The sequence below is a fragment of the Saimiri boliviensis genome, chromosome 19 (genome assembly GCF_048565385.1).
Source record: "Saimiri boliviensis isolate mSaiBol1 chromosome 19, mSaiBol1.pri, whole genome shotgun sequence".
Lineage (NCBI taxonomy): Eukaryota > Metazoa > Chordata > Mammalia > Primates > Cebidae > Saimiri > Saimiri boliviensis.
In genome coordinates, this window is record NC_133467.1 from 10,820,911 (window position 1) to 10,845,509 (window position 24,599).

Genomic DNA, 24,599 nt, shown 5'->3' on the forward strand with positions numbered 1-24,599 from the left:
GGACAGAGAAATGACAGCTTCTCTGGGAGCACAGGGGAAGGCACCTAACCAGACCTGAGAGTGTCACAGAAGGCTTCCAGAAAAGCAGGCATCTACACCGAGACATGAAAGACACGTAGGACATAGGGCAGGAACAGTCATGAAGACCATAACAAATGCCCTTACAGGATCGACTATCCTAAGAGTTATCACCAGGATGTCTTTTCTTATGAACCCCACCTCTACCTGAGTTTCACTCCTACTCCAAAATTTTTCCCTAAGCTCAAATATGCAGCTTATAATCTATTCATTTTCATTTGTTATGCATACTTTGGTTGTACATGAATATAGCTCACCAAATACTAAAAATAACTTAAATTTGCATAGCACTTTTAGGTATTTTACCATAATCAATCTTCAAAACAATCATAAGAGCTCAAGAGACCAAATACGATGATTGGCTCCCATTTACAGAAAAGGAGATTAAGGACAAGAATCACATCTTTTGATTGCCCAGTTCAGGACTTTCCCCTACGGTAGGAAATATCACACTATTTTATAAATGTTTTACCTCCCCTATGAGACTATAATCCTCTTAAGATCAAACACTGCCTTTAATATGGTTATATTTCCAACACCTAATGGGTACTCAACCAATATTTATTGAACTACTAATTTACCTTCTATATGAAGCTGGACCTGATCCATCCTGTACCCTACTCCCAAAAGGTCAGAGGAAATAGCTTTATGTCTTGGTGATAAAAGCACAGGTTTTAGAGTCTCACCAGATTGCATTCATATTTGAGCTCTACCACCTATCAGTCGTATGCCTTAGGGCGGTTTACTACCCCTTTGAGTCTTGACTATCTACAAAATGATGATAACATGTACTTTATAGAAAGACTATGAGGATAGTATTTGGTCTATGCTAGTTCCCCTCTGATGGTTGTTCATAACTTGTTAGTTTTCTTTTTGTCTATTTATTTATTCTTATTGTTTAGTGTCTATTTACTGCAATTAGAAGGTGAACTCCAGGAAACAGGGTCTGTGTTAGTCATCCTCATATTTCTGGAGGCAGGTTCAAAGCTTTACAAATAGTAGGCATTCAACAAATGTCTGGAGAGAGAAAAATGAACTAAGCTACACCTTTACCGAGTGTGTCATCCCTCAGTCAGCACTTACTTGGTGTTCAATAAATGCTGCTGACTGACTGACAGATTGTGCAATTTAGTCCAAATAAAGGAAGTGGAATTGCAGGCAGGCTTGGCCTCTATCATTCTAGGAGACGTTTTGCTGAGAAGGGATATTCCAGGGCCTCTTACCCACCTAACTGCCAGCACTTGGTATTTGCAGAGTAGCTTGTTAAGGAGATACATACACACATGAACTCAAGTTTCACAATCTTCTCGTGTAACAGAAAAGCTAAGGGAGGTAGAAAGAGAGAGCTCAACTGGACTCGGAATTTTCTTGGTCCCAAGTTTCTTAGGTTCTGCATTTTAAAAACTTTTTGCCTTCTAGTTACCTTAGGCTTTCTTCCAGGTTGAAGCAACTTAAGGAGCCCTCACGCTACTCTTCCTTGAATGGATTCCAGAGCTATGGACAGCGCTACCCAGCACCCTCACCAAGAGCCTCACCTTCATCAGTAGCTCTCGGCTGGTCAAATGGTTGTTATGGTCTGAGAAGATATCTGAAAGTTCTTCAAACATCAGCATTCGATCCCTATGAAAAGGGATTAAGAAAACATTAACAGTGAAGAGTTAGGAACAACCGGACACCTTCAGCCCAGCTGTCCTCCGGACCCACGTCTAAGGAGGGATTGTGCTGATCTCAGGGTTGGTGGGTACTGTAAACACAGATGAGGCCAATGGATTTTTTTATGTGGGTAGCTTATTTCTTTTAAGGTGTGCTTGGCCACCCATGTGGAGAGAGGTGTATTTCCTAGCCAAGTATGTTATAATCATAAAAAAGGATTATTCAATTAGGGTATCAAGTTGTTCAATTAGGACATATTCTTGTCAGTAAGTTAAAAAAAAAAAATTGTTAGCAACACACACAGAGCCCACAGATCTAGGAGGTCATCTTGGCCAGGCCCCTAAGTTTACAGATGAAGAACAGAACCAGGGATTTGCCCAAATTTCCACAAATAACTGCTGAGAGTTGCAGGTATGGAACCCAGATTTTCTGGCTCACAGGCTAGCATTCACTCTCAGAGGAGAATGTTGGAACCAGGATGGGCTCTGCAACCAGAGGTGGTGAGTTCGAACTGCAACTCTCCACTCACTTTCTGAATGATCCCGGACACGCTGCTTAACTTTGCTGAGCTTCAATTTTCTCGTCTCTACAAGGGAAATATGACAGCGCTTTTATGGGACTGCTAGGAAAGTGAGTGAAACCACAGCTGCAAAGCACCTGCTCTGCCCGCTCCCTTTCCAGGACACTACATCTCTGTCAGCCTCATGGTTTTCTCTACACACCCTCCAGGGTTAATGAGTGCATAATTCTGAAAACAAAGAATTAATAGGGGCAATATCACTATGTATGCAATATTTTCATTATTACGAAAAAAACCATTATTAAGAGCCTGTTTGTTTTACAGTGAATGTAAGATTACCCTAAATAATAATGAAAACCATTAAGCTATTCATATTTTAGAGAAAATAATTTCAAAATTAGTTATATGTGGCCCTAAATGAAGAGAAATAAATAGATATCCTCTCTGTCTACTGAAAGCTATAACTGTAAAGGATTATAGAGAAAGTGATAACAAAACAGGATATCTTTTTCCTTTTCTTTTTTAAAATAACAGCTTTATTGCAATATAATCCACATATCATTGAAGTGTACGGTCCAGTGTTTTTTAGTATATTCACAGAGTTATGCAGTCATCACCACAATCAATTTTAGAATATTTTATCACCTAAAAGGAAGCCCTCTGCCCTTTAGCTATCACCCTGTGACCCTACCATCCTCTCAGCCCTAACCCTAGGCAACTACTGATCTACATTCTGTGTCTACGGATTTGCTGATTCTGGACATTTCATATATAAGTCCAAGTATATGATGTGCAGCTGTCGTGGCTGGCTTCTTTAATTTAGCATGTTTTCAAGGTTCCTTCATGTTACACCACGTACCAGTACTACACTCCTTTTATGCCTGAATGATATTTCATTGTATGGATGCACCATGTAGAGACGCAATGGAGAACATGTAAAGCTGATATAGAAGTGTCTTCTCTAAGGAACTGTGACACTTCTGAAGTGTCCTTGCTAAAACACATACAAACTAACTAAGAAACAAACCAGAAACATTATTCAGAATGCAGCTTAGAGGGTTTTTCATTTGTCTTTAGAAAACAGTTTTAAAAGCCAGCTAGAATAAACCTTCTCATATGGCAACCCAGGAGACTAAGATACAAGTCCATTACTTTTTCTGCTCATGTTTTAGTCTCAAACTTGCTGTGGAAGAAATCTTAGGCTGGTTACATGACTTCCCTTAGTGTTCTTTTTATCAACCACCAAAGAACGGCAAGATTAACCTTTCATGGCAATCAGACAAGGTTGCAATCAATCCAGTGAGGCTACATTTTAACACTTGACTGTCCTTTTGTTTTTGATACTACAGTTAGGTGGAGAGTGGTGATGAGGGAAAGAAGACGGGAAGTGGAGGTGTGGAGGGTAGGGACACTGCATGCTTCTGATTTTCCCACAGTATTCACCAGGGCCTATCAAGTAATGACTTTATATGACCCCATCATTCTTAAGGAGAAATGTGTACAGGAAAATCAACCAACTAATCTCTCTTTAGCACACACAATCACCTTGATTATTCAAAATCATAAAGAGAAGAAAGAATCCAAGAAAAGAGTAGTAATCAAGAAAATTGCATTGGACTTTGAAAAGCCTGCCGGTTCTTGTACTGATCGTTATTCGTGTCATAAACAAAGCATGAGCTTCGGAGTAGCTTCGTCAGCTCTGTAACATGAGGCATTACAAACACCCAATTTAGTTTCTTCTTTTTACCCATCAAGAATCACCTAATAAATAATTTGGCTTCCATCAGGTAGAATCTGCCCTGAGTGAGAATATGAGTTTATCAGCAAGCTTGAAGATTCTGGCCCCCAGTTTTCAACATAAATTTGTGAAACTCTGGTTTACCAGCTTGGGGCTCTTGTCAATTAACAGTGTCATTTAGGGCTTGATCAACTGTGAGCAAACTTATGAAACTGAGGACGCAGACCTTCCATTCTGCCCCACAAAGGCAGCTGGCTGGGATGCCACCTGGCCTCCCTATCCTCTTAACTGAGAATGACTATACCATACGCAGTATAGACCATACAGAATTTCTACATTCTTCCCTGATATATCCTAACTTCCTGACTAGTTCAAACCTGGGCAGACCTGTTGAACGTAGCTGGCTTAGTTGTACTCATGACACAATCTCCAGCCTCGAAATCTGTAGTGATAGAGAATCAGAATTGCCCCCTCCCTCACCTTTCCTTCCTTTTTACAAAGTTCTTTGATCTACAGTGAAGTTCTGGAAATGGAGGAGATGGCAGTAGTGCATCAATCAGGAAATTATATTAACTGTTTCAAAGACTGCACCAAGAAATATGAAGAAAGACAGCACAGGATGTGGTCGGTTAATAATTTCAAGTACTTAGGAAAGAACATTTAAAGGTTTTTAATGTCAATAAGATAGCTTTTAAAATGCTGAAACAAAAAGGACAACTAGTTTTCTACTGACTATCAAGAACTAATGTCCTATCTGCACATATTACCCCTTGAATCCTAAAATAGCTTAGGGCTTTGCAGTAAGGCTGAAAAATAACCAGAAGTAATGGCAAATCGCTGTAACCATCATTCCACAACCTTATCCCTCAAAATCCAGATAGTAAGCACATCCTTCAAATCATCCCCAAAGCCAATCATCTTGGCTTTGGTATACTTAGAATGAGTTTGATTTTTACAGCAGCCCTGCCTCAAAAGTCACTAATGATTATGTGTAAGATGCACTCTGCCTGAAACACATAGAGGATTTCAAAGATGTTCCTCTAGTTATGTGATTCGAGCTATGAAGGTAAGGACCCATCACAACAACTAATTATCCCGGCCAAACGAAAAGTAGAGTAGACACTTGGGAACTTACCTTGGGACGGCAGCCCAAGTCTTTTTTAACCGATAGATGGAATTAGACTGCAGTGCCGAAACGATGGCCCTCAAGGAAGAAAAATTCTTCAGGAGTCTACATTCCTGTATGGGGAGTGATTAAAACATAAAAGGCATTTAACTATCAATAGTACAGTGACTTGGTGGTTTCCTGTTTTAGAGGTATCACAGCTGCTATGAATTCTTACCACTAAACAGGCAGCTGTATAAATACTGAACATCAAAAAGTGGCTCCTTCCTCCCACCCCAGTCATCGAAGCACATTATAGATTTTGGCACGGTATGCTTGTTTTTCTCCCGTCAATATATTTTTTTGTGTTGTTGTTACAGTATTATAGTTTCCAGCTTTCCTAGTAAAAACACTAATGGATGTAAGTCTACAGAGCCATGCTAGAAAGAGCAACTTTCCTCTGCTGAAAGCACACAGATGTCCTAAAAATACGCATGAAAGATCACTTTAGATCTTCTTTAGATCCACAAAATGAGCTGGGCAGCAGCAGCTCTGAGGTCAGATGGTGTTGAACATCTCGTAACCAACCCTTGTCCACAGAGGTGTATATAACTTGGCAATAAAAATTCACCACAAGTTGAACTTTGGCATTTATGCTTTTAGCCAAGGGGGAATATTTTTATACACATTCATTTGGTTTCAAATTGGCTTGTCCTGCAACCATAAACATTCAAAAACACCTTGGTACTTCAATGCTTCCAAAATAACTCGGCCTTTTAAAATAAAATTCATTTTGGCAGTATTTTAAAACAAAATAGAAAGAGAAGAGGAAACATTCTGGATGCCATTTTCTGGGTAAGGAGAGAGGTTTGCTATCAAAACTTAAGCTACCATAAGAAGCCTGTAGCATCAGCAGTTAGTGATCTCAGAGTCAAAGTCCTGTGACTGAATAGCAGGGTCAGCAAAACAGACAGGGAGAAAGTCCCATTCTTGGCTGGCATAGGGAAGGTAGCAATGTGAGGAGAGTGGACCAGGCCTTATGTCAAAGGAGATGCTTCATCTATAGGCATGTGACAGTGTAATAGATCCAGTGTTTACAAGTGAGTACGCCGTGTGAGCACGTGTTTGGCTTTGTGTAGAGTATCTCGGGTAAGAGGTCTGGAGTGATTGGACATAAATGTAAATCACTGAGAATCATTTCACAAAGAAATGCTAATCCTGAATATGAAGGAAAAACAGCACACTCTAATTTAGCATGCCAAAATCTGGACACTGAAAACGATGCCAAACAAACCCTCACATATTTTCTTTAGAGTAAATGCCAAAGTACTTAATAAAAGTCATGTCTACCCTTTTTAGATGCCTCAATGTCCTCCCCTTATTTAGAAAGATATAAAGAGAAAAAGAGAAGGAGAGAGAACGAAAGAGAAAAGAGACAGAGAGAGAGAGAAACAAAGGAAGGCAGGAAGGGAGGGAGGAAAGGAGGGAGGGAGGGAGGGGAGCAGAGGGGTGGGGAGGGGTGGGGAGGGCAGGGAAAAGAACAAGAGAAATGTTCTGAATTCCAATCTGGAAACTAAGCCTATGGGAGCATGTTTCGGTTCATAAAAGCTATACTCTAAAAATCAGGAAACTTGCAATAAATAAAGGAACTCAGGCACAGATATATCATACAAATTGCAATAAACACATGGAACACATTATTCAAAAAGAAGTTTAAACTAAGGGTTTAAAGGAGTACAAAAGGCATCTGGTCCCATTTCTAGAAAAAGAGGCATCATCTTCCAGGAGATGTGATGCAAAAGTAAAAACACACCATGAAGGGCAGTCCGAGAAAATAGTCATATTAGGTCAGAAAAATATACTTTTTCAAGCATCCTTTCAAAAGAAATTGATGATGATGATGAATGCAGGGAAAGTAAAATAAATCTTGGTAGCAAATCACCTATAAGTCTCATTATTTTACTACATTTCCCTACATAATTTCAAAAGATACAAGGAAATGATATCACCAAAAAAAGTAAGGGGCCCTGGCCTTGTTAGAACATGATATGGGATTTGAAATATACTTCAAATGATTCAACTTGCATTTCTTATTACCACATTAAATACACAATTTATATTCAATCTGGACCAAAAGTCATTGCTTGAGTCCCACTATGTCATATACACCAATGCTACATTCTCGCTATAGCCTAAGTAGTTGAATGAATTAGGGGTAGACAGTCTGCTTTTGAGAGGTGCTGTGACATTTATGGCAAAAAAAAAAAAAAAAAAAAATCCTTATCATTCTAAGAAAACAGAGAAGCTCCATGCTGTATGTCACTCAGAACTTCTTTTGTATCTCTTACTTGCTGAGCGATAAGCTCGATTTAGAATAGGAGAAATATATAATAAGTTGTTTATGCAACTTATACTGTTTCTTGCACACTTTTGTCATACTCTAAGAAGTCTGTAAGAACAGACCATCTGAAGACTCAAAATAAGGCAAATTCTCTGGCATAACTGTGTCTCTGCTCTTTAACCAAAGACAATAAAAGAAAATGTAACATTATGCCCTATAAATAGGTGCTTAAGGAAAAATGTATTTAAGGGGATATAAAGCAAAATGTGTTTTGGTTAAGAGTTGACCCATATAGCCCAGAGCACAAATTAATATAATATTTACATAATAATTTTTCAGAATCATTGTTTTACGGATGTAATTTCTTCTGCCTAAGGAAAAAAAAACACCTCTCTAATTTCAAATACCAAAAATCCTATCTATTATTCAAAGCTAATTTCAAATGTCAATTCATCTGTGAAACCTTCCTTGATCACCCCAATCAGAAAAGATTTCTCTCTTCTCCACTTTTATGGAGTACAGGTTCCTGTAAACAAATAGTTATGCTCTATCCCAGTATGTCCTCTAAGTACAGAATATTGTAGTTTACACAAATTAGGAGTTCACAAAATATTTGGTGGCCAACTGACTGCACACCGTTGACATTTTCTCAGGCATGATATAAGATGCCGAGATCCCATGGCATGTAAGCAGTTCATCCAAAAGACTAGACTCCAACACCCAAAGCAATGTAATTCAGGCCTAGGAACAGACTCCTCCTCTCCAACTTCAGATTGGAGGCTCTCAGAAAGACCTCAGATTAATGTGAGATCTCTGTAAGTGTCTCCGTCCTTTAGAAAAGAGATTCAGGACTCTGAGCAAGTACCAGCTCTTCAAAACTGCAGATGATGTAATGCCTCCAGGTACTGGAAGGATGCATGGGTAATCACTCTGGGTGGAAGAGCCATCTGTTTGACATGCAGACCATCCATTTATATTTACTGAACGTGCTGCTGAAACCAACACTCAGTCTGTGGTGAATGCAAAGGGAAAAGCAGGCAGAATGTCTTACTCTGGAGAGGTAGCAGTGTGAGGGCCCCTAACTGGGAGGAAGTAAGCCAGGGTCCAATTTTTTTTAAAAAAAGAGGCAAAGAAATAAACTGCCACGTTTAGAAAGGCAACTTTTTTTCTTGCTCTGGAACAACAACAAAAATCCAGTGGGCTCTCACATATGGTCTTTTGACTGCCTTTTTTTTTTTTTTTTTTTTTTTTTTTTTTTTTTGAGACGGAGTTTCGCTCTTGTTACCCAGGCTGGAGTGCAATGGCGCAATCTCAGCTCACCGCAACCTCCGCCTCCTGGGTTCAGGCAATTCTCCTACCTCAGCCTCCTGAGTAGCTGGGATTACAGGCACGCACCACCATGCCCAGCTAATTTTTTTGTATTTTTAGTAGAGACGGGGTTTCACCATGTTGACCAGGATGGTCTCGATCTCTTGACCTTGTGATCCACCCGCCTCGGCCTCCCAAAGTGCTGGGATTACAGCTTGAGCCACCGCGCCTGTCCTTGACTGCCTTTTTCACCAAACAGCTAAGCCATTTAAAAAAGTGGTGTAGTAGTCTCTTGCATCTATCAAACACAAAGAATATTTTATAAAAAGACAATTACATGAGCGATGTTGATCCACTTCTCGATGATTTTGGCTCTCTGCTGAGTTTTGAGTTCTTTGCCCCCCAGGATGGTGCTGACAACACATTTGGTGAGGGTATTAAACTGAGAGATGGTGGCACGGATCGTAGGAGCCAAATGTTTGTTTTCCTTCTTATCTCTTCGAGACCAGATGCAGCCCAGGCAGTGGTGAGGCACTACTTTCTTGAAGAGTTGCTAGAAGAAGAGAGGAACTGACTTTAAGGACAACACAGGTGTTACATAAGGCAAAGCATGTCATCTGGATCGTCTGTAAATTGGCATTTTGTGAATGGCAGGATATCCCTTTTCTACTTGATTTACCTCATGGTGTCCATTTCAACAGACAAAAGTAAATAATTAATATACTCATGGATCATGTTCATTAGAAGAAAAATCTCCACCGTGTTTCATGCTGCCTTCTCTAAAGTGGTAAAGCAGAGGAGCTAAAACCACCAGGATAACTCCTCACAATCCTCTTTTCTTTCCTTGTATTTATCAGCTAACACCAACCTATGAAATGTGACTGACATACTCAAATATGTCCAGCTCACAAAAACATTCAAACTTCAAAAGTACAGAAAGCACACATGGAAATAAGGGCCAGATACAGTCACATGTGGATTCTGTGAATTTATTGTATCCTAACTTATACTTTAACCCCTTTAAAATCTTCCAAATAAACAGTTCAGATCTTGAAATATTTATGAGTGCAAAGTGAGAAAAATACCCAAGGAACAGGTAGATTTTGTTTCACTAGGATTCGAATTCTAATTTCCCTCTGTGTCGTCTTGAGCTCCAAGCAAAAAGCACCTTCTCCTAGAATTGCAAGAAGAGCTCAGGCCTGAATTATTCAGATGATTGATTCAAATCACATTTTAACTCTGCGTCTCCAGGCTCAGCCTCCCTCAAGGATTCAAAAAGACTTAAACCACATTATTCCACTGCTCTCCCCATGCTACTAGTGCCATCACTCCCCCATGTTTTAAGTGAAAATACATCTGATCACAAAGAGAAGACATACGGCATCCATGTAGGTCAGCTGCTCTGCCACGAGATCTTCTGTGAAGCACGTGAATTCTGCTGACCCTCCACCCTCCAGTTCCTCTTCCTCTTCCAGGCTGAAGGAGATCGTGTTGGAAAGCCCATCTGTTCACATATGGAAAAGATTAGTAATTTGGTGCCAGGCCAGTGTATATAATCTTGTTTACAGAGTCATCAGACTTCTTTTATTTAGGAAGAAGAGGGCCAGTCCTCCAGAATACTCACAGCGAGATAACCACAAGCACAATACATCTGAGAGCAATGGAGATCTTCCCATCTCTGCTTGTTCTTAGATTCTCTATTAAGATCAGAGGCCTCTATGCTCTCACTCTGACAAACCACTGGCTCCTAGGCCAAGAGCAGAAACAGGATAGGCAAAGTCTAGAGCAGGCATCCCCCAACTACGGCCCTAGGGCTGCATGCCGCCCCCTGAGGCCATTTATCCAGCCCCCGTCACACTTCAGGAAGGAGCACCTCTTTCACTGGTGGTCAGTGAGAGGAGCACAGTATGTGGCAGCCCTCCAACGGTCTGAGGGACAGTGAACTGGCTCCCTGTGTAAAATGTTTGGGGACACCTGGTCTAGAGAGCCCTTTATCTAGGGCTCTTTCAAACTCTTTGATGAGATTAGCTCCAGGACTAACCCAACTAACTCCTAAACCCCAATCATGCAATTCTTGGTTGTTGGGCAACTCATAACCAGAAGCCTGGAAGGACTCTCCATGAAGGTGGGCCAGATTTTAGGTGATAAAATGAACCATTTTGGTGTTAGAAATGCTGATAAAGCCCTCAAAATTCTCAAAATGTTCGGTCACTTTCAACTTCCACCCAAATCTAAGATTACATGAAGCACAATAGTCTTCAACTAAATGCACCTGAACCTGTCATAAACAAGGTCATCAATTAGCAAATCACATAGGGAACAGCCTGAAAAGAACATCAGTACCCAGGACTCTGAATAACAAGTGGAAGGGCCCACACCTGGGGCAGGACCGCCAGTCTCCATCTGGAAAGACCTGCATTTGATCAAGTTTTTCTGACTTAAATCCCCAGCCTTCCTTTCCTGGAACCTCTCCCCAGTGCCAGGTTGTTTCCCAACCTCAGCCCCTTCACACTCCTCGTGCTCTTTCCTGTCAAACCTGTTCTCAAGGAAAGAAAAATCTAGTTACACTCAGCTATATCTTAGCAGAATGTAAATCAGCATGTTACTACTCCCCCAGAACGTTTATATTTTGAGCCTTTTCTTTCTTTCTTTGTAGAATAAAAGACTATTAGGCATCTTGGATAAAGTCACAGTGGCTTTTCTTCATTCCCTAGAAGGGAAAAGGAGCTTCTGAGAGTGGACCCTACACCACTTCCCCTTTGAGGCAGCATGTGGGTATCTGCCTGTGCTGGTGGCAGGTATGTGATTTAAGGATTGCCCCTTGGCCGGGCGCGGTGGCTCAAGCCTGTAATCCCAGCACTTTGGGAGGCCGAGGCGGGTGGATCACAAGGTCAAGAGATCAAGACCATCCTGGTCAACAAGGTGAAACCCCGTCTCTATTAAAAATACAAAAAGTTAGCTGGGCGTAGTGGCACGTGCCTGTAATCCCAGCTACTCAGGAGGCTGAGGCAGGAGAATTGCCTGAACCCGGGAGGCGGAGGTTGCGGTGAGCCGAGATCGCGCCATTGCACTCCAGCCTGGGTAACAAGAGCGAAACTCCGTCTCAAAAAAAAAAAAAAAAAAAAAAAAGGCCGGGCGCGGTGGCTCAAGCCTGTAATCCCAGCACTTTGGGAGACCAAGGCAGGTGGATCACGAGGTTGAGAGATCGAGACCATCCTGGTCAACATGGTGAAACCCCGTCTCTACTAAAATTACAAAAAATTAGCTGGGCATGGTGGCGCGTGCCTGTAATCCCAGCTACTCAGGAGGCTGAGACAGGAGAATTGCCTGAACCCGGGAGGCGGAGGTTGCGGTGAGCCGAGATGCGCCACTGCACTCCAGCCTGGGTAACAAGAGCGAAAACTCCGTCTCAAAAAAAAAAAAAAAAAAAGTATTGCCCCTTTACCCAGGGCTTGAAGGTCTAGATGCGAATGGGGTTGGGTTATGACTGGAAAACACAGAAGGGGATCACTGCCTATCCCCAGAGTCTGGGACACAAACAGGTACAAGCTAAAGGAAGCTAAAACCCCATGACACGGAGGGTTTTGAGCAATCTAATTTCATCATTCTTCCTTCATACAACTCTGGCACTGTTTCATTTAGTGGGGTAATTAGAAACTTGGGATCCCAAATAAAGGTTCAGAAAGGGCCTCTCCAGCCTCTTGTCAACAAATACGTAAATATATCCCAATTGCCCTGCAATGCAGAGCCTAACCCACTTCAACCAAGGAGAAGGGTATGTGCTAAGGCTTCATCTTCCCATTCATTCATTCATTCATTCATTCATTCAGCAAACACAGCAGCCCACTGTGTGTCTATAATGTTGCTGTGCATGAAGATTACACGATCCTTTCCCTCTTCTTCACTCTTTTTGCTTTTGATTCTCCTCCAGATGTAAGTAAAAACATGAAGCACAATTTCACTTTTTAAAAACATATAGGAGAGCTTGCTGCTTCTGCAGGAGTAAAACTGAGTAAAACAAGCACATGGGAACCTCTCCCCTGCCTCAGCCTGCCAAGTGAGCTCTGCCTTGCAGTCCCTGGGTTAGAAACAATGAAAGACTGGTCCCACCGGTTCCCCAATTAGGCTCGGAGCCAGGGGCAGCCCCAGTGGGGATAGCTGGGCTCCAACATAGTGTTTTGCACTCCAGCACAGAGCCAGGCATGGAGGCCCTGAAGGGAGCTGAGGTCCGCAGCTGGAGGAGTGCCCCTGGTATTCAAACATTCCTGGCAGATGAAGTCATCTGAGATATAGAGTATTTGGCAGTCAGCGTCCAATGATGCAATTGCATTTCCCTCTCTCTGGTCCCCCAACCATAAAAAATTCAGCAGGTATTGTTTGGAATTTAGGTCTATTTTCTTTGGAGCTAATTCAGCTTTTCTTATTGGTGCTGAGGAACATTTCCTTTCCCTCACTGATGAAGTCAAGCATCCCTTCAGGGAAATGCCTGTCAGGAGCTCCAAGTGGGTCAGCCACCACGGCAACTGTCACCCAGCACCCCAGTGAGGGGATACAATGTCACGCTGGAAGGCTGTTCCAGCCTCTTTCTGACCTTCTCCACAGCCTGATAGTTCCAAGCACCTCATGACCTGCAGTGGTTGTCTTTCCTGTGTCCTGAAAACAGGCAGTCAATTCCTCAAACAGGAAAACACAGCCACAAAAACTTCCTTCGATGAGGCCCTCAGAGATGCCAAATGATGGCGGTCTGCACTGGCAGGGGCCCTGTTACAGTGATGTTTTTCCATACTGAAGGACCTTTTCCAAGCTTTCGGGAGGGCAGGATCAGAACTGGACTTAATTCTTTGACCACTAGATGGGGGTGCTTGTGATGGAAGGATAGAAGGAGCCAGTAAGCAGATAATAAAATGCAAATTCAGGTTCAGCATGGTACGTGTTGATAAGGGAAGATTAAAAATTCATCAAGGAGACTCTCTTCTTGAAGAGAATAACAGAAGAAACCTCAGGAAATTACTTAATTTCTCTGAACTGAAGTTTCCAGAGTTTCTTCATTCATAAAATGAGGGAGCCAGACTAGGTAGTCTTGAAAATTCCCTTCTCTGTCTAAAATTCTAGGTTCCACAATTAGCACTTCGGTAACCTTGAGAATTTTATACCTAAGCCAACCCTCCAGCATGTGTCCTTTTGAGGGTACCAAGGTTTCCTATTAGCCAGCACAGGGAGAACCTTAATCCAGCATGCAGGTTGCAGAATCAGCACCTAGCCTTTTCCCTGTGAGCAAACAAGTACTCACTGTCAGTTTCCACTTCTTGCTTCTGAAACTGCTCAAGAAGATTCTGTGCTCTTCTTTCTGGGTCAGAGCCCGGCATCATCCGTGTGAGATAATCCAGCAGTTTCTGTAAGCAAGGGAAGTGAGGGGGCTCTCGGAAGTCTTCTGCACACTGGTCAAGCCAGGCCCTCAGTATTGAAGCGATTGCACTGAGAAAGAGAAATGGAGAGTCACTGCACCCAACTGGCTGCAGGGAGGCAGAACAAGCCCTGGATGCCAGGGTAGGTCCCAGGGGCACCCTGGCAAACTGGATAGGTGGTCAAGAGATCAATCATCCCAAAGTTCCTAGAAACATCAGTGAATTTAAAGCACCTGAAAACAAACTAGCTGAACTTCATTAAGTGGAGTGCTGCAGTGAGGCTGATAAGGTAGATCTTTTTCTTTGTTTTTGAGATGGAGTTTCGCTCTTGTTACCCAGGCTGGAGTGCAATGGCGCGAACTCGGCTCACCACAACCTCCGCCTCCTGAGTTCAGGCAATTCTCCTGCCTCAGCCTCCTGAGTAGCTGGGACTGCAGGCGTGTGCCACCATGCCCAGCTAATTTTTTGTATTTTTAGTAGAGACAGGGTTTCACCATGTTGTCCAGGATGGTCTCAATCTCCTGACCTCATGATCCACCCACCTCGGCCTCCCAAAGTACTGGGATTACGGGCGTTAGCCACCATTTTGTTCGTTTTTTAAGGAAGCTAAACTTTGGAAAAACCCATACAGGGCAGAAAAATGGACGTGCAGATGATTTAGCGAATCCTGAAGAAACTTCAAAGCAATCTGTATACAATGGGATTATGCTCAAATTAAATACCACAAAATCTGACACCTAATATGTTAGGAAATGACTGACTGCCAGCAGGCCAGAAATCCATCTGATGAAAGGAAGCGCCTGAGTTTGGAAAGATAAATGCATAAAATCAGGTTGACATGGATCACCAGGGCTTCAGCACGAACACTGAAAATGTCCTCATAAAATTATCTTTGTGTTTCCCAAACCACAATGAGAAGAGTATGTTTCAAGTGGGAGAAACAGTAGGTAGAGAAGTTATGTCTTTAAAAGATAAGGAGAAAAACTTGGTAAGTAAACGTGTTTTCTTTGATGGCTCTATGGGTCACACAGAGTCCCCCTTGGGGAAGACAAGGTGCCAGGGCACAAAAAGAGACAGGGTCATTTGTGTGTGCACAGCTCCCTCTGGTATGTTAGTAATAACACAGTATGTTGTCTTTAGGTTAGGGGCAACCACTCACTGAAGGCAAGAGACAAAAGGCTGAAGGATAAAAAGGATAAAAGTTTTGAGTGCTATTATTCTGTGCTTCATCTTCAGAGAAGGCTTTACCAATGCTCCTGGCTCAAGCACATGCCACGGACAAGGAGAAGAACAGAATACTCTGCCTGCCTAGCAACCGGTCACCCCATACAGTCCAGGCATATTCACGGCTGGCGGCTGAAGAAGATGACATGAACTATAAATTAATTCATGCATCTTTTGTTGACACAACACCTCATTTTTATAAACACTTTACCAAAATTTTTCAGGCAAAAGGAGTTTTTTAAAGCACATTTTAAAATTCTCATTATCTAATTATATTTCAAACACATTTTTTTTTAGTTAACAAACAATAACTGGACTATGTTATTACCCACGTATGTGAAACTGAAGGCTGGGCTTTCCCAGGTGTGTCTAACTTTCTTCACATCTTGATTTCTTTCACACCAAGAAGCTGACCATCATCAAAGCATAAGTATGACTAAAGCCAATTTAATGCTTCACTCTTGGAATTGAAGTACAAACAGAAGGAAAATAAATTCAGTGCTGTTTTCACTACGGTGTACATCACTGTTTCACTAATGTGGAACGTTAGAGCATTTGGAACTATAATATTCAATTATCTGCGTCTAAAGTAGACACATAAAACCATCAAATAAAAGTCATAGAAATAATTCAATAATCCAAATATTTAGTCCAGAGTAAATGAAATTATAAACCATAATTTCATTTCCTTCCAGAAAGCCAGAAGAAATTAATTGAAAACCTGATATTTTCATATTTACAGAAAAACAGTTCTGCACCTTTAAAAAGAGGGATGAATTAATCTAATTAATACACTGCTTGCTTAATATTTCTTATTTCAGTGAAAAGATACTCCTATGATGACACTGATGGAAAAACATATGGAGAGATGGTAATTCACATCATATGCTCAAGTTAAGAACGGCAGCAGTCTAACAACAAGACCAAGTATTTCACTTAAAAGAACACCCGGACAGAAACACAAAGTTACAGGTAAGAGTCAGTGATGGTAGCACATCATTTACTTCTTAAATGCCCATGATCCTTAATTATTACAAAATTCCTTATTTATTACAAAAAAGTAAATCTTACAAATGTATATAAACTAAAAAAGCGAAATACCCACTCTCTCCCTTCATCCTAATCCCATTCCCAGGACCTTTTGTTAACTGTTGGAATATAACCTTCTAGGCTTTTCTGTGGCTACATATACATATTTAAATATACATAATATGTGTGAGTGTGGTGGCTCACACCTGTAATCCCAGCACTTTGGGAGGCTGAGGCAGGAGGATTGCTTGAGCCCAGGTGTTTGAGACCAGCCTGGGCAACGTGGCGAAACCCCCATCTCTACAAAAAATACAGAAAATTGGCCAGGTGTGGTGATGCATGCCTGTAGTCCCAGCTAGTCAGGAGGCTGAGGTGGGAGGACTGATTGTACCCAATATATAGAGGCTGCAGTGAACCGTGATCACACCACTGCACTCCAGCCTGGGTGACAGAGTGAGACCCTGTTTTAAAACAAACAAACAAACAACAACAACAACAAATATATATATAATCAACATGGGTTTTTTACTACGCAGTATGTTACAGATACGTCATCATTACCTCTAGATCTATCTTATTGGTTCTCATGATATGGACACACCATAATAAGTATGCCTCTACTGGAAGACAGATATTTAAGTTATTTTCAGGTTCTCACAAGTACAAAATATGTGCATCCTTGCTTCCACCTCTGTGTGCTCGTGTACTTCTGTAGAGCACACAGTACTTACCTCCATGGAAAGCTGCAGCCTCAGAAGACCTAGGGGGGTTCTAAAGAGGAGACTTAGTCCAGATCGGACTTGCCCTTAGGTGGACATTTTGCATTCCTCGATCTGATATTTTTAACAAGCTCTGGTGGTCTATGCATTTTTTTACCCTTTGTGATAGTGACCTTCCTGTAGCTTAGCCTAAGGAGCTTTGAAAGTTCACCACAAACTCAGACACTGAATTAGCCAGAAAAAGCATTTTCACACAAAAGAGGAATAAAGGGGGAGGAGGAAGAAGAAACAGAGAAAGGGAAAGACACATACAAACAGCACAATAGAACACGAGGCAGACCCCTGCCCTCCTAGTCAGAAGAGCGTTTCTCAGCATGCCAGGCAGGGAGGCTTTCTGGAAAGGCCTGGAAACATGCCCAAAGCTCACAGTAGCTTTGTGTGTGCCAGTCCTGGGAAGAAACTTTCCGTTCTTGATAGACTACGAAGCAGATACAAATGTGAAACTTTTAAGATTTCAAAAAACAAAGCAACATCGCAAAAAATGACGAAGGAAAAACGGGATTACTGGCCAATGGTTTTTCCATCTTACCCAGCCTGGCTCCACTCCTAAGATCTACCTTATATACTAACCAGAACTGAGTGGGAGGATATAAAGAACCTTACAGCTGAAGGGAAATTCTAGTTTGAAGTCACAAATATACAGGAATGGCATGTCTGTTTGACTACTGAAGCCACTTGGCTCTGTGAAAAGACCCAGACAGGACACTTGGAGACCCAGAAAAAGAAAACTCTAACCCTCATCCTGGCTGTGTTCCGGGGAACTAAGGAAGCCTGGAGAGGTCAGTTAACTCCACTGACCCCCACCACTACCCCGCTCTGGGGAAGAGACATAATAACACCTTCTCCATCTACCTGACACTGATCAGTTGTGATTGCAAATGATATAATGTCAATAAGGACATTTTGAGATACCTGGAGAGAAACGTAATTGTCAAGTCTTACAACTACTTGCCAGAAGTCAGAGAAGGAAGGGACTGAAAAGGCAAAATGGCTCAACAGGAAGAATGACACAAGCCATGCTATGATACGTGTGGCTTCAGGCCTGCTAGAAGGTGGTAACTGCTGTGAACACACACACACACAGAAACATACACGCACACACATGCCCGCACACACATACCTTGAGGTATCCTCTCTGGGACAAATCAAAGGCATCCAACTGTAGTATTAATTACAAGAGATGATTTTTTTAATAACTTGTAAAGACAGAAGGAATTACTGAATCCAAACTGGGTGACTACAGTTGTGACATAATCTAAACTCAGTCAGGAGAAAAGCCAATACCTGATTTCCTTTTCCAGTGATCTTTGGTAGATCACAGAACAAAACCCCTCAGTCCCAAGGGGAAGTATGCTGGGCAAGTGGCCAAGGCCAGGGGCCCAAAACTGATAGCATGGGAGACAACCAAAATTGAGTTTTCTACCTCAGGTATTCTTGGTAACATAAAAAACTTTGTAGTGTGTGAGCCTTTTCCAACCGACCGCAATCCTCTCTAGGGGAAGGAAGACATGCTCAGTTGTCACTGTTTGAAACATACTAAAGCAGCTTCTAGGACTTTTTCTTCTAAGAAAACAGACCCCTGGGGAGAATTAATTCAACAACTAAACTACTATTTGTTGAATGCCCTTTATTTCCCAGAGTCAGGAAAACAATTCATGTGATGAACATCACAATACAGGAAGTCCAGGGGTCCCAGGGAAGCACTGAACTTCAGAGTGAGCTGACCTGGTCAAGGCTTTAGGGAGGGTCTCCCTGAGGAAATGATGTGAAAGCTGAGACCTTGAGGGTTAGGAGTCACTGGGATGAGGACTCGGGGGGCAGCAATGAGGCAGAGGTCCTGCGGTGAGAGAGCCGAACTCTTGTAAAGGACTTAAAGATCTGCTCAACTAAAAATTAGAGTTAGGGAAACAGAGCATGATGATATCTGCTATACTCATTGATTTTTTCTTTTTTTTTTTTTTTTTTTTTTTTTTTTTTTTTTTTTTTTGAGACAGAGTCTCTGTCGCCCAAGCTGGAATGCAGTGGCATGATCTTGGCTCACTGTAATCTCCACCTCCTGTGTTCAAGCAATTCTCCTGAGTAGCTGAGATTACAGGCGCACCACCATGCCTGGCTCATTTTTGTAGATTATCCTGCCTCAGCCTCCTGAGTAGCTGAGATTACAGGTGCACCACCATGCCTGGCTCATTTTCGTATTTTTAGTAGAGATGGGGTTTCACCATGTTGGCCAGGCTGGTCTCAAATGCCTGACCTCAGGTGATCACCTGCCTTGACCTCCCAAAGTGCTAGGATTATAGGCGTGAGCCACTGCACCTGGCCACCCATTGATTTCTCAGCCAACCAGAAATTATGCCTAATAACATCTGGTTAGAAGACATGAGACAGATGTGCCTTGGCTGAGAGATAAAAGAAAATGGTTTGGAACCTCTAGACACCCCAGGGATCTTCAGGCACGCAAAGCAGAGAGGGCTGAGGTGAGCATTTAGGCAGCGATTATGTGCAAACCACAGATTTTTAAAATGAATGCAGATTTTAAGTAAATGTATTAAATCACATTAAAATTCCATAGCCAGTAAAATACTCTAGAATTGGTCAAATGTTTCATACAAATTTTTCCAGGTATGAAGTCACCTCTCCCATGACGTGTAAACTCTCAGCCAAGAAACAGGATTACCGTGACAAAAAGAATAGCACTATCCATATAGAGCTCTTTCCCTCCCCAGAAATCTATTTGAAATAATAATTTTTTGTACTTAATCATCAGCAGAAAATAAGATGTGGAACCATTTTTCAAAGCAGCAAAAAATGTTTTTCTATTTTGGGACATTCTCTGAGAACTAGATCTTCTCCTCACTGCAGATAATAAAAAGGTAGGAAGATGTACACAGAGGGTAGGCTTTTCAAGCAATGCGGTAGCTTCTGCCAAGCTCTGAGGGCGGGATCTAATACACTTTGTCCTTCAGGGAGACTGAAGCCTAAGTCAACCTTGACACTGACTCTGGGCCGGACCCTCCACCTTGTTCTCCTAATCATAGAACAGTTTTCCTCTGTTTCAGGGAAGGTTGCCAGATAGAGGCTGCCTCAGACCTCCAGCTAGATGATTTTCCTAATGACAAAGAACAAAGGAAGATACAGAGCTTTCCTCTTATTTTTTTTTTCCGGAAAGGATAAAAATATGATTATCTGGACCTGTCAAGGTTGTCCGGAATTACTGTTTTACACTTTACATTGTCACATTTCAGTACTATTGGTAAGAAGAGATTCAAATACTCGGAGAAGTGAAAGAGGGATTGAGAGAAGACCAGGGAAATAAATGCCAACAAAGCCAGAGTCAGATCTAAGCACTAAGAAGGCAAGGGCAAAGCAGGAGCCATGGGGAAGGAAGAGAAAAGGAAAAAATCCTCCACAGCAAGGAGGAGGAAGAAAAGGATTATGAAAGGAAGACATATAGAAAGACAGGAAATGTGAGTAGGAGAGGGCCAGGAGTAGGATGAATGAGCCTGAAACCAGTTACCCAAAGTCAAGGTTATTTACACACCTGTCTTTCATTCCCAAGTTAAGTACTTAAGAGAAATATTTTTGTTTTTATCAGAGGAAAAATAGTAAAGGTCATGCATCACAGAGGTTGAGGCCTGGGTTAAATCCCAGCTCTTTCACTTATTCATGATGTAGCCTTGGACATGGTCCTTAACCTACGCCCCAGGTTCCTCCTCTGTAAAGTATGAATAATAAAACACAGTCATTATGAGGATTTAACAAGTATGTACAGTACTTAACACAGGGACTATTCCTACGAAGTAGTCAATAAATTCTAGCTATTATTAGAAAAGGACATCACCAGTCACCAAAATTATATTTCAGGGACTTCAATAACTCATTCTCCAATTCCCCACAGTACAAGAAGGGAGTTTTCATGTTATAAACAGAACTCTATTGAAAAAAAATGGCTGAGGCCCTCTATAGTTTTCACCGCTGGAACTGAGTTTCCGTTGGTAGTGACAGATGCTGCGAAGCACGAGGAACAGGAAGCAGGTTCTCCTTTGATGGGCTTAATTTGGTCTTGTTTCCTCACATCCTTCAACCCATCTCCTTCCCCAGGAAAAAGGTCTAGCGTCGACACTTCTAACAGCTGTGTGCGAACCTTGCTCAGGGTATTCGTTCAATAATAAAGAAACAGCCAGGCAAAACATCAGACAGCAATGGAAATAATGACGAATTAAGAGATCTCAGAATAATAACAATCTAAAACATTAGTCACAATAGTGATACTTTAATCTAGGTCTTCATGCGCTTCGGTGGTTTTATTATTATGATATAGGCAAATGGGGAGGGAAATCTTGAGTATCCGGGGTCCCAACACTCTTCTGTACATGGCAGGCCTGAGAGCAAAAGACCCGGCTGGGAAGCCCAGGTCTTGGAGTCATTTGGACCAGAGCTCAAATATCAGACCTGTTGCTTAACCAGCTGCCTGATCTTAGTCAAAACACCTAACTTATCTGAAGCTTCACTTTATATACTATAAAGTGAGGAAACTATCTCAGCATATTTGTGATGGCTGAAGAAGACACAAATATAGAGTACCCAGCAGAATGCCTTGCACAAAGTATGCATACCACAAATTGTAACCAATGGTGGTGACAAGGGCGGTGTCATTATTTTCACTGACTACAATGCTGCGTGGTGAATCATGCAACACGGTCTGATTGTGATGTCTGTTTACCTTTCTAACAGAGACATTCTCCAATGCAGAAAACCCTAGGAGACACTCCCATGACTGACTTGTCTTCTTTTTGAACCACTAATTATCAATGTTGTTTTTTTACTCTTCCTCAATGATTAGAACATCAGTTTCTGCTCAGGGTTTTCTAACCCATGTCCCCAAAATGCAGATTTGACTTAGATTGTTAATGACTTATACAACTATGGTTTTCATTTTTCTTTGTCCTGTATGGGTATTGTAAAGACAATACCAGACTCTTTGATATGGCATATCATTTCTTCATTTCTTTTGTTTCACTTTAAAAACAATCCTCTCGCATTATAATCTTTGATTCTTCTAATTTGAGCTTTAAATCTGGTTTTCGCTGCTCTTCACCCCTCCTCCTTTTTCCCATTTTTGTTACAATCACTCCAATTAATTTCAATTGCCTTCTTAGGGCATCTGACTTTGCAGGAATGAATATTGATTGCAGACTCTGGGAAGATGTTTTAAGTTTCCGCTCTGAAGTTTCTGAGGCAGTAATGTAACACTGCCAAGTTGCTTTAACTCCCCTCCTTTTTCTTTAAAGTGTGTCCAGTGTCTTGGATTACTACGCTTTACGTGATCCTTTACAGTGACTGAAATCTGGTGTCACTGTTTACAACTTCTGGGAAAAGATTACAAAAACAATATTCGTATCTTCTGAACATGTGGAAGTGAAAGCAGAACGGTTTCAACAATTTGAAGTGCTACCATAGCAGAGAGTTTGAGAAAACAAAACTTGGCATTCCACAAGGAAACAGATGAGATTCAATTAAAGAAAAGAAAACAGAAACAATTTCAACCTTACAATACTCATTAAAGGAAAGAAAGAAAGCATCATTTCCTGAGGAGTTTTAAATCTCTTTAAATAAAGTTATATATATATATATATAGCGAAGGAGATATGGTCACCTCATATACACAATTCAGAAAATAAAGATTCATGTTGTAAGGGCTCTATGTGGTTAATATCCCTTCTTTACATTCTCTTCACTTTTGAATTCAATGATTGTAATAAATCTGCCCTACTGACAATGTGTTTTTTCCATCTGGTTCAGATTTTATTATTCAAAAACACAGCATTTTATCGTGTAAAACTGTCAGCAGGAAATGTCACAGGTAGAATGAATACAGGCAGAAATGTTTTCTTCTGTCATGGAAAGTGAGTTTCCTAATTGCTAATTAGTGGCCAGTTTAGGGATCCTAGAAATAAATATGGCACAGCTTATATACATCAGTCTAGCCCTAACATCAGAAATCACCATGTGGCAAAGACACCAACATCCAGAAGCCTTGGAATTTGAATCCTCTGCGACGGAAGACATTCTTGTTTTAGCCAGATAACTTTAGAGGGTCCTGACATTGCACAGAGCCTGAACTCTGGACTGGAATGACAAGTACTTCGCATGTGGGAGTCCCTGCACAATCTGACACTTTTTTAAATGCACGAAGAACACTAGTCGGTTGGGGTCCAAGACATCAGAAACCAATCTTTCATCTTGAATGCTTCATCTGTATTTCCACGTTTTCCTTCTTTAAGGTTCTTTTATCCTCCAAAAGGTTTAAATCCATATTTGGAAATACAGGAAAGACTGTACTTGGTACTTGGGAGCCTGGATAAAATGTAAGGGTTGCTCTATGCCTTACAGCAAAAACGGAAAAACAAACAATATTTGGGCATTTTTCTGTTCATAGTTAAACCCAATAGTGAGTCCCTGTCCCCACCCTCTCCTCTACCCAGGTCTGCAAAACTGAAGGCAACTGCCCTAAACAGGGTATTTACTTCTTTAATGTCATTGGATTCCTGCTGTCAGTTTTCCACCTGAAATCACAAGAGAACAGATTCATAGCAAAGGAAAACAATAGGCATTTTGCCATTTCTTGCCTTACTCCCACAAGACAATGCTTTAGCTCAGCTCTTTATTCATGACTCCAGTGAGCAGCTGTGATGTCATGACTAGCAACAAACAATCAAAGTTTGTGTATGTATTTCTTCCTGTCTCATCAAAACTGGTAACACACTTCCCAACAAAGAAAAGTGGTCGAAGGCACCTCTCAAAAGTCCACTGTGCTGTGTAGACTGTACTTCTGTGTCTACTATTCATTTTATTTTTTTAGAGAGAAAGAACAAGCTAAATAAATTTTATCTTAGACACCACTGAACTTGAAAGGACCTCAGTGAGCATTTATTCCAAGCACTCATTTTCCAGGTGAAGAAACTGAAAGGAAGGGAGGTGAAGTGACGAAGCCGAGGTCAGATGACGGGTTAAGTGACAGAGTGAGTGACAGAAAAGAAGCAGAATCCACGTTCTCCAGGCTCCCTAACCAGCGCCTTTCCCTCAACATGGGGCTGCCTCTGGATCACTTCCACATTCGATTCAGCTAATTTTAGGAAGGGACACAGATAAAGAAATTTCCAAATAGGTCTGCTCCTATTTTTATATATGTTAGGTATTCATAAAGACAGTTTCGCTTGAGAACTACAGCCTCAACACTATATAGCAGCATTTCTTGCTTAGGCACTATTGACATTTAAGGTCAGATCATCCCTTGTCAGGGTGGAGGACAGTTACTCTGCACATGCTAGGATGTTCAGCAGCACCCCTGGCCTCTACCCATGAGTTGCCAATAGCATCACTCCACCAAGTTGAGACAACCAAAACGTGTGCAAGCATTGG

At 41.5% G+C, this 24,599-nt stretch overlaps 1 protein-coding gene across 3 annotated transcripts in view; it reads right to left on the reverse strand.

Moving 5' to 3' along the window:
• The window catches only part of RGL1 (ral guanine nucleotide dissociation stimulator like 1), a 279,005-nt gene that overhangs the window by 33,675 nt on the left and 220,731 nt on the right, over nucleotides 1-24,599 (reverse strand). For all 3 annotated transcript variants that reach the window (XM_074389950.1, XM_003925294.3, XM_074389949.1), the window contains 5 exons: nucleotides 14,034-14,218; nucleotides 10,123-10,247; nucleotides 9,081-9,296; nucleotides 5,125-5,228; nucleotides 1,614-1,698 (listed from right to left, as the gene is read on the reverse strand). In XM_074389950.1, coding sequence (XP_074246051.1) covers nucleotides 1,614-1,698; nucleotides 5,125-5,228; nucleotides 9,081-9,296; nucleotides 10,123-10,247; nucleotides 14,034-14,218 — 715 coding nt within the window. The remainder of the gene's footprint in view (nucleotides 1-1,613; nucleotides 1,699-5,124; nucleotides 5,229-9,080; nucleotides 9,297-10,122; nucleotides 10,248-14,033; nucleotides 14,219-24,599) is intronic.